The 16,852-nt window shown below is 37.4% G+C and overlaps 1 protein-coding gene across 1 annotated transcript in view; it reads left to right on the forward strand.

Annotated features, from left to right (window-relative positions):
- UBR5 (ubiquitin protein ligase E3 component n-recognin 5) overlaps nt 1-16,852 on the forward strand; it is a 123,532-nt gene that overhangs the window by 66,837 nt on the left and 39,843 nt on the right. Inside the window, exons 21-28 of the mRNA XM_031439418.2 lie at nt 4,181-4,391; nt 5,349-5,475; nt 9,436-9,587; nt 10,018-10,113; nt 10,488-10,611; nt 15,126-15,223; nt 16,027-16,175; nt 16,673-16,764. Of these exons, the coding sequence (XP_031295278.1) occupies nt 4,181-4,391; nt 5,349-5,475; nt 9,436-9,587; nt 10,018-10,113; nt 10,488-10,611; nt 15,126-15,223; nt 16,027-16,175; nt 16,673-16,764 (1,049 nt within the window). The remainder of the gene's footprint in view (nt 1-4,180; nt 4,392-5,348; nt 5,476-9,435; nt 9,588-10,017; nt 10,114-10,487; nt 10,612-15,125; nt 15,224-16,026; nt 16,176-16,672; nt 16,765-16,852) is intronic.

Genomic DNA, 16,852 nt, shown 5'->3' on the forward strand with positions numbered 1-16,852 from the left:
TTCAATTCAGAACACACTGCTAGAGTCAAGGGAAACAGTCTGGAATAGCTCATTTATTGCCCCTTCCCTATAGGAGCTAATAGCCTGTTAGGACAAGAGGGATGACTGAGCACTGTTGATTACAGTGTGATTTAAGTGTTTGAGTAAGGCATGCATCAGCTGTAGACGCACAGAAGGAAGGGATATAAATCAAACTGTGGCTGTAGAGGCTTCTCTGAGGAGGTAAAGCCTGGACATAACCTTTAAATAGTCAGATAGGGGTCTCCTAGATGCAAAATAAAGGTGGGAGGTGTTACCCCAGGCATGAAGAACGGTGTTTGTGAATCTCATTAACATGTTGGGAGAATATGTACCTTCTGCTATAACTAGAAGGTATGGCTCCTATGGGCCAGTGAGTAGCAACCGAGAAGGTAGGAGAAAGGCGCTGTGGTACCTTGTACATTAACCTAAGGATGTAGCCGTTCCCCTGAAAGCTAAGCAGAGAAGGGTTTTAAGCTATTTTTTGTTTCGTTTTAAAGAAGATGAGCAGTGGATGCAGAATAGAAGTTTAGAAACCAGATTTTAAAAACTAATGTAATTGTGTTAGAAATAAAGTAAGCTTGAATTCTTGGAAATGAGGGAGAGGGGATAGATTTAAGAGATATTAAAGAAGTAGAAGCTCTAAAGCTTAGTCACAGAATGTCTGCAGTAAATGAAAGGAAGGGGTTATAAAGCTTCTGATTTAGGTGTGGTTGATAGGGAGATGAGAAAGAGGAGGAGAGACAAATGGGATAGGGAAGAGGATGAGTTTAGTTTTGAACATACTGTGGTTGAGTTTTATGTATTTGCTAGATGTGGAGGCAGCACCACTGGAAGTTACTGGAACAATTTGAACAGAAATTGATGTGATTTGACTTACATTTTCAAAAGATCATTGCTGACACATTGAGAACACTAGGGGAATAGGTTGGAAGTAGGGGGACCAGTTAGGAGGCTCTTAGAAGAATTCAGGTGGAAGGTGATGTTGGCTTGGCCCGGGAGGTAGAGTTATGAGTGATATGAGTCTAGATATACTAGATATGTTTTAAAGTAGAGCCAGCAGGATTTGCTTGTGGCTAAATGGCTAAATATAGAGTGTCAGATAGGAGAAGCAAGAGGGCGGGAGGTTTTGAAGAATGAGATTGCCGTTTATCGAGATGAAGATCGTAGGGATGAAGCAGGTTCAGGAGTTTGGTTTTAGACATGTCAAGTTTAAGATTCCTGTCAGATGTCCAAGAGGAGATGGTGAATAGAGAGTTAGATGTGGACTTTTGAAGACCAGGAGAGACCTAAGTTGTAGAAATACACTTAGGAGTTGTTAGTATGTCTGTGATATTTAAAGGGATTATACTGAATGAGGTTACTAAAATCTTGGAGAAGAAAATAGGCCTAAAGACTGAGCCATGAGAATAGTCTCAGCATTTAAATACCAGGAGATAAAGAGGAACCTGCATAAGTGACTGAGAAGGGTTGGAGGAAAACTAGAATGAGTGTTGTCTTGGAAACCAAGTGAAGCGCGTGTTGTCAAGCAGGATGTGTTGATCAGCTGTGTCAAATGATGCTGTAGGCCAGTAAGGCATGTTCTGAATACTGACTTTTGGGTTTGGCTTCATCTAGGTCATTGTTGACAGTGGGAATTAGAGCCTGATTAGAGTGAGCTAAGGAGAAAATGGGAGTTGAGGAACTGGAGATAAATACAACTCTTTTGAGATGTCTTTCTACAAAGGATGGATATGGAGCTTAGTATGGGAGCTCATTTACCCTCCATCAGGTTAGAGGTGATAAGCAGACTTCTGTTAGACTTGCACCTAGAGTAGTCTGAATGCAGGTGCTCCTGAGAGCTACCTGTGAGCTTTTGTTTAGAGACACGGTGCTCCTGTTTTTAGTTTAGCTTTAATTGTAACCTACTAGATAGTGGTTCCAAATTGGTAGGGGCGTGGGGTTTAAAGTTGATGGCTGTGGCCTGAACTTGGCTCCTAGAGATAGGCTTCACTTCATTTAAAAATTCTGGATTGGTCGCCAGCATTTAAAATCACAGGATTTATATTTAAAATCCAGATTTTTCAGTTGCTTCTAAAAAAATGAGATCTGCTAACACTGGGCCGTCATAAAAACATTAGTCTGTTCCTGTTAAAGGCTATATGCATAGGCTGTCCAATTTATTGCAGTTCCCACTACTTAAAATTTGTTGCTCTGAGTCCAAATGTTAGTTGTCATTTATTTATTACACGGTTCGTGTGATCTTTTTTACACACAGCCTCCTCCATTCATTTATACTATTTCAGATGCTTCTGTAGGCATTTGATTCTATGACCCCTGCACTTTGTCAGAATCTCAAGGGTAAAGACAAAATGTGTCATCATTTATCTTTGTGCCTCATTTACTAGGGCTTGATGCCCAATAAACATAGAAGAAATTTTTACTGAACTCTCTGCCTTTTGTTATGAGAATAAGTGACAAATACAACATAGTGATGCAGAGTAAACTTCTTTGCAATAACATGGTAAGTATGGTATTGATACTTCTAGCATGAGAGCCCATGTACTGGCCAGCAGGTTGGAGATGAGAGCTCCCTGTAGAGTAGCTGCTTCCAGCCAAGAGACTAGCCGATTGCCTGAAAGCATTCTGTATCACAGCAGTGTGCAAGAAAAAATATTGATTTTAGTAATTTTTTTTTAAAGTCCTGGGCTTTTTGTTCTTTGAAGAAACTTTGACATATTCTCTCAACATAGTGGTTTTGCATATATGTCGCTAGACTTTGGCAAATTTAGTCTTCTGTGGCCCACCTCATATTCTTGAACTGGAGCTTGCAATTTATGGGGTCACCTCAGAACCATAGTTAGTTCCACGGTTAGAATGGCCTATCTCACATGTGTCAGGTACCGAAAATAGTTTTTTAGCTGTACTTCATTGTGCCCTCTTTCCCTCATTGTTAACCTCCTCTTGTCCCTCAGGATTGAGGGAAGGGGTAGGTAATTTAGGCAGTTTAGGGGGACCTGGCAAGTTCAAAAGCGTCTTTCTTCCTTCCTTTGCATTCCCACCCATTCTTTTCCCACCTGCTTTCTTCCAGTTTCTAATTCTAGTTAAAAATGAACAAATAGACTTGTTTTCCATAACTAATGCTTTACATTCAGTCCATTAAATATTCCATAACTGTAGTTTACTTTCTGAAAAGAGTACATTTGAGCTCTTTGGTATGTTCGTGCTTTGTCTTAGTCTGTTTAGGCTGCTACAGACAGAGTGGCTTGTAAACAACTGAAATTTACTTCACACAGTTAAGGAAGGTGGGAAATTCAAGATCAAGGCATGGGCAGATTCTGTGTCTGGTGAGGGCCCCTTTACTGATTCATAGACGTCAGTGTGTCCTCACACAGTGGAAGGGGAGAATTCTGGTCCCTTCAGCCCCCTTTAAGGACACAGATCACATTCACATCCTCATGACCTAATCACCGCCCCAAGGCCTTACCTCCAGATACCATCGCACTGGGGGTTAGGCTTCAACATGAATTCGGTGGTGGGGAGAGGGGTGGAATGCAGATATTCAGTCCATAGCATACTACTTCTTAGTAGGTAGAAAAATGTTATGTTCTGTAAGTACTTTATCAGGATTGCTGTCTTTGACAATGAAGTGAAGTACTTTAGTTGTCACCTTTGGGGGATTACATCCGTCATGATTTCCAGGAGGGAGTTGAGAGTTTTTGTTTTCATGTATCATGGTGTGATGTAACCTTAAAGAGCATGAGAGACTGAGAATAAGCTTCGAATAAAATGTATATCCTGTGCTTAATTGGTTAACAGTACTAACAGAGTTCCAATTTAATGGTTATATATGACATAAACCGGGGGTCTGTAAACTGATCTGTAGGTCTGATCCAGCCACTTCTGTTGGTTTATGCGTTGTATATGGCTGTTTTCCCTCTGCAGTCAGAGTTGAGTTAGTTGCAGAAGCTGAACATATTTACTGGTCCCTTACAGAAAGTTTTACCCATTCTTCCATTCCTGTCAGTTGTATTCTCTGCTTAAGGGTACCCTTAAGTTCGGGTTCTTCTGCCAGACCACTTTAAATTGTCTCTGCTTATTTGTTGGCCGTGAGAATTTTTTGACATGTGAAGTGTGCTATTCGAATTCATTGAAGTTTTTTTCCTAAATTGTCTGAGCACAGAAACAAACCTTAATGCAGCACATCCTACGCTGTGACTATGAGGCCTGTCGACAATATCTTATGAATCTGGAGCAAGCGGTTGTTTTAGAGCAGAATCTACAGATGCTACAGACATTCATCAGCCACAGATGTGATGGAAATCGCAATATTTTGCATGCTTGTGTATCAGTTTGCTTTCCAACGAGCAATAAGGAAACTAAAGAAGAAGAGGGTGAGATTAAGAACTATAACATTCTTTAAGAAGAATTTTGGAAATATAAAAATTATTAAAAGAAAAGGAAATAAATCACTATAAATAGTCTGTACTTTTACTTTTCTCTGTAAAATGCAGGAGTTTTGACATTCTCAGAAGGTAAAAACACCTGTTTTCTTGTTTATATGATGATGTATGTAACATGAGTAAATAAAATTTTTATCAATGTGTTTCTGTCATCTTAAATTCTATTCTTTCTGTTACATACAAACTGTATGTATAATACTTAAAGAGCTTTCCTGGTTTTATACTTGCAGATGACTATTTTTACCATAGGACTTAATTTAGCAAGTTAAATTATATTGGGGCAGCCTTTATCCCAATTTTCAGAGTGAATTGTTAGGTGTTTTTGGAAAAGTAAATAAGCCTTTTGTGGTATGAAGTTATTAATTGATGTAGTGAAGGGGAAACTGAAAACCTAAAGTGCAGCTGTGTAATTCACAATGGTTTCCCTTATTTTGAATTCTGCCGATATATGCTGATAGCTACATTTTTGAATAGTGGTTTGCAAGTTTCTGACCTTTGTCTCATTATCATTGACTCACTAAAGGATTATAAGTAGTGTATAAATAAGATGAGGTACTAGTACGTGGGTCTTTTCTTCGTCGGTGGTGAAAGGTACATTTCAGCCTGCTTACAGATAACCTTATTTTTATCTCTAAGGTTGAAATTCTTATCTTTGGGGGTTGAAAAGTAAAGCAGAATAAGGAAATAATTCACATATTAAAGGTTTTAGTTCAATCTGGCTTAAGTGTTCGTTGCTCTAAGGAGGAAAAATTAAGCTATTAATTATCAGTAGTATGTGATTTAGAACACTAAAATACATAGCAGTCAACATTCATGGTCTTTTCATACTTAATCTCTTAGTTATTTTCGAAGTTTAAACTGATCCTAATTTTTTCTGTTATGTTCCAGAAGCAGAGCGCTCTGAAAGAAATACATTTGCAGAAAGGCTTTCTGCTGTTGAGGCCATTGCAAATGCAATATCGGTTGTTTCAAGTAATGGCCCAGGTAATCGGGCCGGATCATCAAGTAGCCGAAGGTAATGTGATTTTTACCAGGAAAGTTTAATTGGCGGAAACATAATCCAAGTACAGAAAGAAATGTATCTCTTACCTATGATGTGCATGAATTGGTGGGTCTTTTTATTTTCTTTTTGTTCTTCCCAATATCACCCTGGGAAAAATATCTGATAATATCTAATTATAGTTTAAGTGTAGAGCAGTAGGACCAAGGATCCTTAAAAAAAAATTGAGATAATTTAGACAAGTAGTTCAAACTTGATTCTTTGTGCTTTTAAATTCATTATTCTTGTTTCCTAGGAAGTTACTTTCTTTAGTTGGAGAACAAGTAATATAATAATTGAAAGAACCTCCATCTTTTATTTTCAGATTGCTTATTTAGCTCAGTTTCACCGATGTCCTAACCATCTGGGAGAAAATGAAAGACTGTTGTATATTATGAATGTTTGGTATTTAAAATTTCCAGGCTTCCTAGTTATGAGATGGACAAAACTTTATAACATATTAAAAATTGCTAGCTGTTTGAATAGATGAAGAATATAAAGAACTCAGGGTATAGGTTTGTTTGTTTCTTTGTCCTGAAGGAAAAAAAGCACATTTATATTAGACATGAGAGCCAAAACTCTTGGTTACTTGACAGATCATTAGAAGCACTGCTTACTGTGCTAATGGGATAGGTTGTAAAGTCTACTTAAAATGAAGACACTCTTTGCCTATTTTCTGTTCTATATTCAACTTTCCCTTTAAAAATGATTCTTCTAAAATTGATTCCAACTTGATAGCTTCCCAGGTTCAAAAACATCCTGAAGTAAGATTTATCAAAAACTATTTATGGGTGACCAAATTATAATGACAGTATAGAAACATTATGTGTAGACTATGCAAAATGGAAATTATCATCAGCTTATTTGTTTAGGACTATTCTAGGCAAAGTGTTTGGTCTAAAATGGAAAGCAACTTAAATTCTTCGTGAAGAAACTAGTGTCTGAATTATTTCAGGTATTTCATTTCCTCAGGGAAAATACAGGTGCAAATCAAGTTGGACTCTGATATGGTTGGTCCAATGCCAGTGCTGCCATCTTTTTTTCATGTAAGGATTATTTTGAAGGCAAAGACTAAAAGGAGCTTCAAGAGTGGGTGATGTGTTGCTCACAGAAATAATTTGCAGAGTAAGCTCCTTTGAGGCATTTGCCGAAGATTTCACTGCAGTGCTCTTACCCAGTTCAAACTCAGGGCTGCCGGTTGAACAGATGAAAGCACAGGAGTCTTATTATCCACGCCGGGCAGTAGGAAGTCCACAGACTCTGCTTCATTGAAGTGAAACCCTCCTCTAGCCTACAATGGATTTTCTAGGCGATGCCCCTTGATGAGTATGCAGGCTGGGATTCATGAGCTGTAAGCTCAAAACTGATGCAATTTCAATATTGAATGGAGTACTGTTAAATGCCTTCAGATGATGATTTGACTCAGAAGTTTTGTTATGTGACTCAATAGTGCCTGAGTACAAAGGGCAGATTTAGTGGAAAGCTTGATTGATGCATCTGATTGCAGGTGTATGTACTCTAGAGATTATTAATCTGGAAGACACATGACCTTCGCTTTTTTGTCACAGTGGTATGTTTGAACATGACTGGATTCTAAGGCTTCTGTAGCATGGATATAACGTGCTTACAAAGAGGAAATTACATCATCCTTGAATTCTTCCATATTGTCAGAAAATACGATGACTCCAGGCAAGCCTATACGAAGAAATGTCAAAACTCTGAATCTTAGCAGCCAAGGTGGTATCTCCTCAGTATTGTCCTCAGCCACTGAGGATACAGGTGAATCTTCATGAATTGTGTACAACATCTTGAAGAATAATTTTCTTTTTTTTTGTTTTTGTTTTTTGTTCTTAAAGAATCTGTATGAGGAGCTGGGCATTGTACTTAAAAATGTTCCCAAGAACTATTGAAGAAAAAAGGTTAAGGACAATTTTTTTAAATGACAAAGAATGACCCCCCTCATTTAATATTGAATTGACTACATCACTACAACAAAGTTGGGAGTTTGCAAGTTCAAGATGAGGCTATGGTCTCACTTTATCTTCATTTATTCTTAATCTTCTCTAAGCTAGAGGTTGGAGAATAGCCCATATATGTTTTGTTTGGCCTGTGCTATGTTACTTTTTTTTTTTTTTAATTTGAATGCCTTTAGATGAGCATCTATGCCTCTAGTTTGCCATTACTCCCTACTTCTTAAACCTGACTGCCCTTTCCTCAATTTATTTTACCTTCTAGGCCCAGTAGGCATTGCGTTTGTGACCCTGGTGTAAGTGTAAGCATTCTTCTTGATAAGCCCAAAACATGCATTTGTTTTCAGGTTATTTGCAGTGCCTCCCTGTTACTGCTGATTTTCTTCTCTCTGTTTTGAGTAAGACACATTAGGATACCGAGTGTCTATATTGAGCTTAATTAAATTGTATAGGAGCATCACAGTGTGAACAGTCACCCTGGTGTGTGCTGTTACTGGTAAGGAGCCTGCCATTCTCTGTGGGTGATATCTTTGGACAGGGAAGTGACCTTGACTGAAATAATCACTATAATCACTGTACCCTGCTCCCTGTCATATTATAAAAACTCTTGAACTCAGATTTCTAAATTGGGAGAGAGAAGACACTGATACCATAAAAGAATTAACTATAGGTATTTTTAATAGTGCATACTATAATAACTAATATATTTTTGAGACATTAAAATTTACTTTGCAGAATCTTCCAAAGAATGTTTCTCTCCCCAAAGGTACATCATCTTACACAAGCCTTATAAAATAAATGTGTTCCTGAAAGTAGCCTCTAAAAGAAAATCTTGTAAATGTCTTTTAACAAATTTTCCTTATAAAATTGAAAATGTATTGGTATGGAAGAACCACGTTTACCCTTGGATTAAATAATACTTAGAATTAGAGATTCAAACATTAATACAAATCTTTGTGAGTTACTTACTTGCAGACGTATAATGTACCTGGTAAGGTGTTAGGTCTTTCACATCAGAAATGTCATGTCTTTGGGATTAAATCTGCCTGGGAGAAAGAAGTCCCCTATGTGTTGCCTGGCCCTTAAAATTGAATTTTTACTCTTTATTCATTTAGAAGCTCTAAAATTGTGGCCAAGTGAAGGGATTTGCCTTATGTGCTTTCTCTTAATTGCTGCTAGTTCTTAATGTGTTAATTTCGTAGCCTTTGTAAGCTTTCATTCAGAGGTATAGATTTTTGTACAGGTAGTTTACCAGTTCCCCTAATGAGATCTGTGTTTGTGATGATTTCTTTATCTTTTTAGTGATGTGCACACCTGTGCAGTTTTTTGGGTTTTTTTTTTTTTTTTTTTTTTTTTTTTTTGTATAGCAGGAGAAAAAATAAATCACACCCAGACATTAATCTGATGACACAGTTTATAAGCTCCAGTTCCATTCATTAATTTCCTTGGGATAAAGTTGTACTGTTAAAATAAATTTTTTTTGTATAAAAATAAATCTAAATTGGTCTTTGTTTAAAACTACTTACTGTGTGGATATTCATTCGCTATTGAGATCACAGAAAAGGGGTTTAGTAGGCTAATAGTATTGGTTTTGTGCTAATCAATATGTTCGCTAATGTCTACTATTAAACCTAATTCTTACTGATGATAAACAGGGGACAGAATTTTTTTGTTTTAATGTTCAGCTGTTCATTTATCTTAATTGTATGAAAGATTATTTTCTAATCTTACTTCACTGCAACTTTTGTTCCCTGTGCTTAAGTTTGTGTGGGAGCTTAATGTAGTGGTTTTAGTGCTGAACTGGGTATTGACTTACTCTGTGATTCCAGAATTGGCATTTGTACTTCATTTTCCTGCCTGGAGTATTTGCTTATAGAACAAACTGATCTCAGATGAGAAGTTCTGTGCACCTTGTCATTACATTTAAACGTGGTAGTGAGCTCTGATTTTGTCCGTGTTCTTCTAGTTTGAGATTACGGGAAATGATGAGACGTTCGTTGAGAGCAGCTGGTTTGGGTAGACATGAAGCTGGAGCTTCATCCAGTGACCACCAAGATCCAGTTTCACCCCCCATAGCTCCCCCTAGTTGGGTTCCTGACCCTCCTGCAATGGATCCTGGTAAGATCTGACATTTTATTAGCTTTTAACAAAAAGACAAAGTCATGAAAGAAAAGAAATAAACATTTCAATGGGATATTTAGAAATCTGAAATAATTAAAATTAACATAATACTATGACTAGTTTGTAAAGATTTGGTTTAAGGGGTTTGTAACTTAAAAATCAGAATTCTAGAAAGTCTTGTTAGATATTCCTTTTCTACGAAATATATATGCCTATACGGGTAAGAAGCCAGCGAGTGATACATAGATAAGTTAATAATTTGCCAGGTGGCTTCCTTCTATTATAGTTCGGAAAAGAAGTTTCCACTTAAACCTCTGTCCAATTTGACTTCAGGCTTGCAGAGAAAAGCCTTAAGGCCAGTTAAGAGAACATATTAGGGATATGTTGCTTATAATGATGTACATCCTGCTGTTCTGTTTACTGAAAGATGGTGACATTGATTTTATCCTGGCCCCTGCTGTGGGATCTCTTACCACAGCAGCGACTGGCACCGGTCAAGGACCAAGCACCTCCACCATTCCAGGTGAGAATCTGTAGTTTTATTTGCCTAAGCATTTGGAAGATAAAAGTACACCCTGTGTTATGTAGGTTTCTACAGATCTACACTTTATCTCAAGGAAACTTTTCATGGCTTGAAAAGTATTGAATTCTCTAAATTATCTTCCATATATCAGTGAAATTGTGTTGTATATGTACATAAATTTCATCAATTGAAATTTATAAAATGTGTTAAAATGTGTTTACATTCTCTGTAATGAAGTTATTAATTTATTACTAATACTAGAGTATTTTTCTGGGGATTTATTTAATAGATACTTGGTATATTATCCAAGAATATTCTTCCACTCTGTCTTGTTTACTCCTGTTTTGTTACCACGTGGATCTGCTTCATTATAGGTCCTTCCACAGAGCCATCTGTAGTAGAATCCAAGGATCGAAAGGCCAACGCTCATTTTATACTAAAACTGTTGTGTGACAGTGTTGTCCTGCAGCCCTATCTTCGAGAACTCCTTTCTGCCAAGTAAGCAGTTGAATGTACTTTTGATAGGAAGATTTAGCTTAGCTCCTTTTATTGTTAATATATGGACAGTTATCTTAGTTGAGTTTAAAATAATTTTTCAGCATCTAGCATTGTGTTCTCTGTGTTACTAAGCTCTCAGTGAGGCCTTCTCAGGATGATACAGATTTTATGTTAGCTCGTTCAGGGTGTGCACTTTTATGTCAAGAAGAGCACAGTATACTTAGTCTCAAATCTTGAATCCATAAATTAGTTATATTTGTCACCTGGAGAAGTTGAAAAATTTTACAGATTATTCCCCAGGTTCTTTACTAGAAGTATGACTCAGCAGGTCTGGGATGAGGCCTGGAATCTGTAATTTGAAACTCCTGATTCTGATGGTTTCTTTGGAAATCTTTTTGGCTAGCAGAATCACTATGAGATCATAGAGAATTTTTGATAAGTGCTCTGTTGTAAATGCTCATTAACCGTTAATAGATTGCATCTCTACTTTCAGCATGATTGTTTATCTTCCTGTACAAACTCATAGTGATGTGCATTTTTATTACAGTTTTTAATCTGTGCCCAGCTCTGCTTGTGTTAACTCTTACTCTGGATGTAACTGTCTGGAGTAGGTAGTATTATCCGCACTTTACATTTGAAGCAACGGGAATAGAGGTTAATTAATTTGTCCAGGGTCACAAAACAAGTGAGTGGCATGGCTGGAATTCCAGCCCTTTACTCAAGTCATTTATTGGTTCTAATTGCTTTCTGGGTGGCGTCTTAAGGATTTTCTATCTGTGGTATCATGTCACCTGTAAGTACTGATAGTGTTACTTCTTTCTTTCCAATTTGGATGCCCCTTCTTTCTTTCTCTTGTCTAATTACTGTGGCTAGGACTTAGAATACTTTGTTGAAAGCAAGTGGTGAGATGGGCTTCCTGATCTGAAAGGAAATGCTTTCAACTTTTCACCTTTTATTATGATGTTGGCTGTGGGCCTAAAATAAATGGCCTTTTTTACGTTGAGATCTGAAGTAAGTTTCTTATAGGCAGCTTATATATGAGTTTTTTTTTAATTCATTCAACCACTCTGTCTTTTGATTGGAGCATTTAGTCCATTTACATTTGAAGTAATTATTGATCAATATGTACTTACTGCCATTTTGTTCATTGTTTCTGGTTGTTTTTATAGTTCTTTTTTGTTCCCTTCTTATTTTGCTCTCTTCTCTTGTGATTTGATGACTGTCTTAAGTGTTATGTTTGGATTTCTTTTTTCAAAATGTATATATTAAATGTTTTTGGTTTGTGGTTACCATGAAGTTTATATATAGCAACCTATATATGTGTGATTGTTTTAAGTTGCTTATCTCTTAAGTTGAACACATTCTAACAACCCTGCATTTTTAAAACTGCCTCTCTTACACACACGTGCATGGTTCTGACGTGCTATTTTACGTCTTTCTGTCTTGTGTGTCCCTTAACCGCTTACTGTGCACCTAGCTGGTTTTACTGCTTTTGTGTTTTAGCTTTCCTTCTAGCTTTCGTACATGGTTGGTCTACTGTCTTTACTGTATGTTTGCCTTAACCAGTGAGATTCAAGACTTTTGTGTGTGTAATTTTTATATTTCTGGTTGTAGTCTCTTCTTTTCCTCTTAAAGAAGTCCCTTTAGCATTTCTTGTAAGGCCAGTTTCGTGGTGCTGAACTATTTTAGCTTTTGCTTATCTGTAAAACTCTCTCCTCTGTACCTGAATGTTAGCCTTGCTGGATCAAGTATTCCGGTTAATTCACTTCATATAATTCTTGTTCTGGGGTTTTGTCATATTCCTTTGTTTGGAACATATTCCTCTGTCTCCTCATTTTGCCTAATTCTCTTTGTTTATTTCTGTGTATTAGGTAGCTCACTTACATTTCCTGATCTTGGAGAAGTGCTCCTATGTAGGAGACATCCTATGGGTCCAGCAGCACAGTCCTCTCGGGTCACCAGAGCTGATTGCTCTAACAGTGCCTCTTACGTGGGCCGCGTGGCCTTTCTGCTGTGGCCATGCTGCTAGGCGGTGTTGGTTCCTGGCATGACTGGCTGTGCAACTCGGGATCCTGGGGCTGGTGCCAGCCTGCTGGCTAGTGGGGTTGGGTCCCAGCAAGGCTGGCTGTGCAATCTAAGGGGTCCCAGGGCTGGTGCTGGCCCTGGCCTGCTGGTAGGTAGGGCCAGAGGAGCCTGGGTATAGTACCAGCACGCTGCTCGGGCAGGTGAGCCCCAGGCGCTAATAGGCTAGAGGTAGCCTATTAAGTATCATTATGGCACTTGTCAGAACCAGTGTCACCAAAATGACTACCACCAAGATCTGTGTTCCCAGGCAGAGGCTCTACAAGGTCAGCAAGTAGGCATAACCTAGGCTCCTTTGAGATTCCTGTGTGAGATTTTGTATGTACTGTTTACGAGCAGAGTCTTTGTTTTCTACAGCCCTCTGGCTCTGCTGTTTGCAAACCCTGTTGACCTTCAAAGCCACACCTCTGGGGTCTTGTCTTCCCAGTGCAGGACCTCTGGGCTGGAAAGCGTGATGCCCCTCAGAGAGAACCCCTCCAGCTGTGATATATTCCTGTTTATGGGTCCCCTGTCCTGGGGGGTGGGTATCGACTACACTGCATCTCTGCCACTCCTGCTGATCTCATCGTGGTTCCTTCATTTTATCTTTAATTGTGGAAAATCTTTCTGCTAGTCTTCAGTTCGTTGCTCTGTAAGTAGTTGTAATTTTGGTGTGCCCGTGGGAGGAGGTGAGCTCAGGCTCTTCCAATTTTGTCATCTTGGCCACAGTCTGAATCGTTTTTACTGGACTGTTTTTGGCTGTATATTAAGTGCTAGGAGAGTACATCGTTGAACCTCACTCAGTTTGAGCATCACAGTGATGGGGATGCACGTGCATACGTGTGTGCATGCGTGTGTGTGTGGTAAAGATGAGGAGTTTTAAAAAAGAATGTTTATTATTTTCAATTGAAGTCATCTCTAATCCCAAGTGTAGGTGGTTGGATTTTCTTTTATAATATCAGCTAAACAATGTAAATTTTGATAAACTTATCCTGTTTAGTGAAGATGCAGAGGATTCTGTTATTTTTAACCAGATCATACTTAGCTGAAGAGAGAAGTAGTATGAAAATTTTCTTGGTTGGTTGTTTTGTTTTTTAAAAATTGGAAAACATTGCATTGCAGAACACAGCTTTATTGCTGTCATCTGGTGGCCCATAATCAAACTGGGATATTAGACATTTGTAGCATGTATGTTATTTGGGGATAGGAGGGACACATAAGTGTATTTTGGAGTAAACAGAAGGGAGAAATGTTTATTTTGTAGTCAGAAGCATCATAAAGATAAAGTTTGAGTAGAACCACGAGATAGAGGGAGAAGAGGAAACAGTAACATAGAACTGGAGAAGTATGAATATTTTAAGAAACAGTAACTCATCCAATTACAAGTGGAGGATTAGAAGAGAGGAACAGCTGGTGGATCTGGAGAGAGTAGATTACCGTCACCACTGTGGTCCCCATCCTTGGCTTAAATCCTCTGAATAATAGCCTTGGTTAGACTGTAACAGTATCAAAGTGGGATTATTGGAATAGAAATGAGATGGTGGCATAAAAAAGGGATTAAAATAGGCAAGAGTAGAGACTAGAGTCAAGGCTGTTTTATATGTCTGTTATAGCCTTTAATATGTGTTGCAATAAACTGAACTAGTGAGTTATTGAAAATGAAAAAAAAAGGTGCAAAAGTAAAAAATACTGCTTAGAAGAAAGACTTCATGAAGAACCTACAATTTTTGTGTTAGTTACTTGGGACAGGGATACTGTTGGAGAACGTAGATAAGTCAGGTAGAGAGCAGGTCTGGGGAGAAAGATGATTTGAATTTTAGACGTGCTGACTGTTAAGTGTCACCAGGAAGTCCCAAGTGGACGTACAAGTAGACAGTGTAGATGTTGGAACTGTAGTGAATTGCCAGAGAAGTGGTAGTTGCTGTGGTGGAAGAGAGAGATGCAAATGGCTGAGGACCGACTTTTGGGATATGCGAAGGATCTGGGAGGAAAGAGAATTTCAGTGTAGAACATTTAAGGTACGTTTTTAAGAGGAAATTCTTAATAATAATAGCTAACTTTTTTTGAATACAGGCTTTTTACTAGGAGTTGTGCTCAAACCTTTTAAGTAGTAATTTCTTCAGTCTTCATCACAGTGTGGGAGGTAGGGCCTCTTACTGTGCCCGCAGCTACAAGGTGCTTACTCCAGAGCGCTTGCTGGTTTAGTTTAGTCTTTAGCGTCACTAAAGCCAGGACAGGACAGCTTGGTTTAGAGGGAAAAGAATTTCACAGAGGTAGCTTTCTTAAATGATACAGCTTGAGACCAGAAAATACCACTGATGATTATCTTTGAATGGTGAGATATTATTTAATAAAATAAAACTAGTTTTTTGTTTCATCATGAACTTTTTTTTAAATCAGGAAGGAAAATAATTGATTATTAATATTTTTATGTTCAATTTTTCTCATCTTAGGGATGCAAGAGGTATGACCCCATTTATGTCAGCTGTCAGTGGCCGAGCTTATCCCGCTGCAATTACCATCTTAGAAACCGCCCAGAAAATTGCAAAAGGTAATTTATTTCAAGTTCTAAATGAGTTGCTTATTTTTTAATTTGAATAGATTTTCTTCTGTAATTATTCAGGCCTTAATTTCTATATGGAAGTGATGTAATTGATTAGAAACTCTCAAGATAATTCCTTTGCATATGTATATAAAGTTCATGTTTATCCTTTTTTTAAAGTATATTGTATCTTCTAACTTTCCATCAAAAAGCAGCTGTTACAGATTTTTTTAATTAAAAAAAAAAATTCCGTAATGGATTGTGTAATGATTAATCTTTTGAAAGCCAAGATGGCTTACTTACCAACCTGTCAGCAGTGAACTGGTGGTAGTGATAAAATTTTATAGGAAGAATAGGCCAAATGCCATTGTTTTTTCTGACTTGGATTTACTGCTTAACAGGAAGCATTAAGGAATACCAGTTCCAGCCATCCAGTCTTTAAAATATTTAAGTTGTCTTTTAAAAAATACTAGCTATAAATAATTTATGTGATTGTCTGTAATTTGTTAAATAGAGCTAGAACTTGAAACGTAACTGCATAACACAGAGCTGAGGTCTTGGATGGCTGATGTGTGGTGTATTTGTATTGTCCTTATATGTGGTTATGGTGCAGTTACACTTTGCTTTACTTTGCACTGGAATTGACTGGATTTCCTTTCAGTGTTGACTTTGTATATCAATTTATTTTATTTATATGTAGTAGTTACTGATATATACTGTGTAAATGTTACAGCTTTTCCTTTTGAGGAAAGTAGGATGGCTGTAATTAAGTCGTTTCTTGATGTATGAGCTACTGTTTTCCATCTTTTTAGCTGAAGTATCCTCAAGTGAAAAAGAGGAAGATGTATTTATGGGAATGGTTTGCCCATCAGGTACCAATCCTGATGACTCTCCCTTGTATGTCTTATGTTGTAATGACACCTGCAGTTTTACGTGGACTGGAGCAGAGCACATTAACCAGGTAAGTTATTTTATATTTCCCTATATTTATGCTGTCTTCAGGTTTTCTTTTTTCCCTTTCATCATCACTGGAGTTACAGTTCCTAGCTTTGAAATTGCAAGTCTGATACGTCCTTTTACTCTTGAGTTATAAAATTCTCCAAAGAAAATTAATTTGTATTTAACTCCTAAATAAATGAGGCAAAGGAGTTGATTGTTAAATTAGTTATAGGCTCTCATAAAGATTAGAAATATTTACTGGCAAGTGTAATCTGATTCACAGCTCTTGATATAGACTTTTTTTTTAATAACTGTAATACTTTTTCTTAATGATACAAATTATTTTTGCTCTTTTGGTAATAATTTAATTCCTATTTGTATACCCATCTGTGCCTGTTTCCAGAACACATTCATTTTTCTATATTGTTATTATGATTGTTTTAGAAAATACAGAAATAATTAGTGTGATGAGATACACATATCAGTATTCTTTTAAAAAGTATACCCTTTTAATTGTAGGATATTTTTGAGTGTCGAACTTGTGGCTTGCTGGAGTCACTCTGTTGTTGTACAGAATGTGCAAGGGTTTGTCATAAAGGTCATGATTGCAAGTAAGTGTGATTCTAGTTTTACTTAATACTGTAAACTACCTAGGTTCATGTTGCCATATTAAAGTCATCTGTAACAAGTCATGCTTTA

This window comes from Camelus dromedarius, chromosome 20 (genome assembly GCF_036321535.1).
Source record: "Camelus dromedarius isolate mCamDro1 chromosome 20, mCamDro1.pat, whole genome shotgun sequence".
Classification (NCBI taxonomy): domain Eukaryota; kingdom Metazoa; phylum Chordata; class Mammalia; order Artiodactyla; family Camelidae; genus Camelus; species Camelus dromedarius.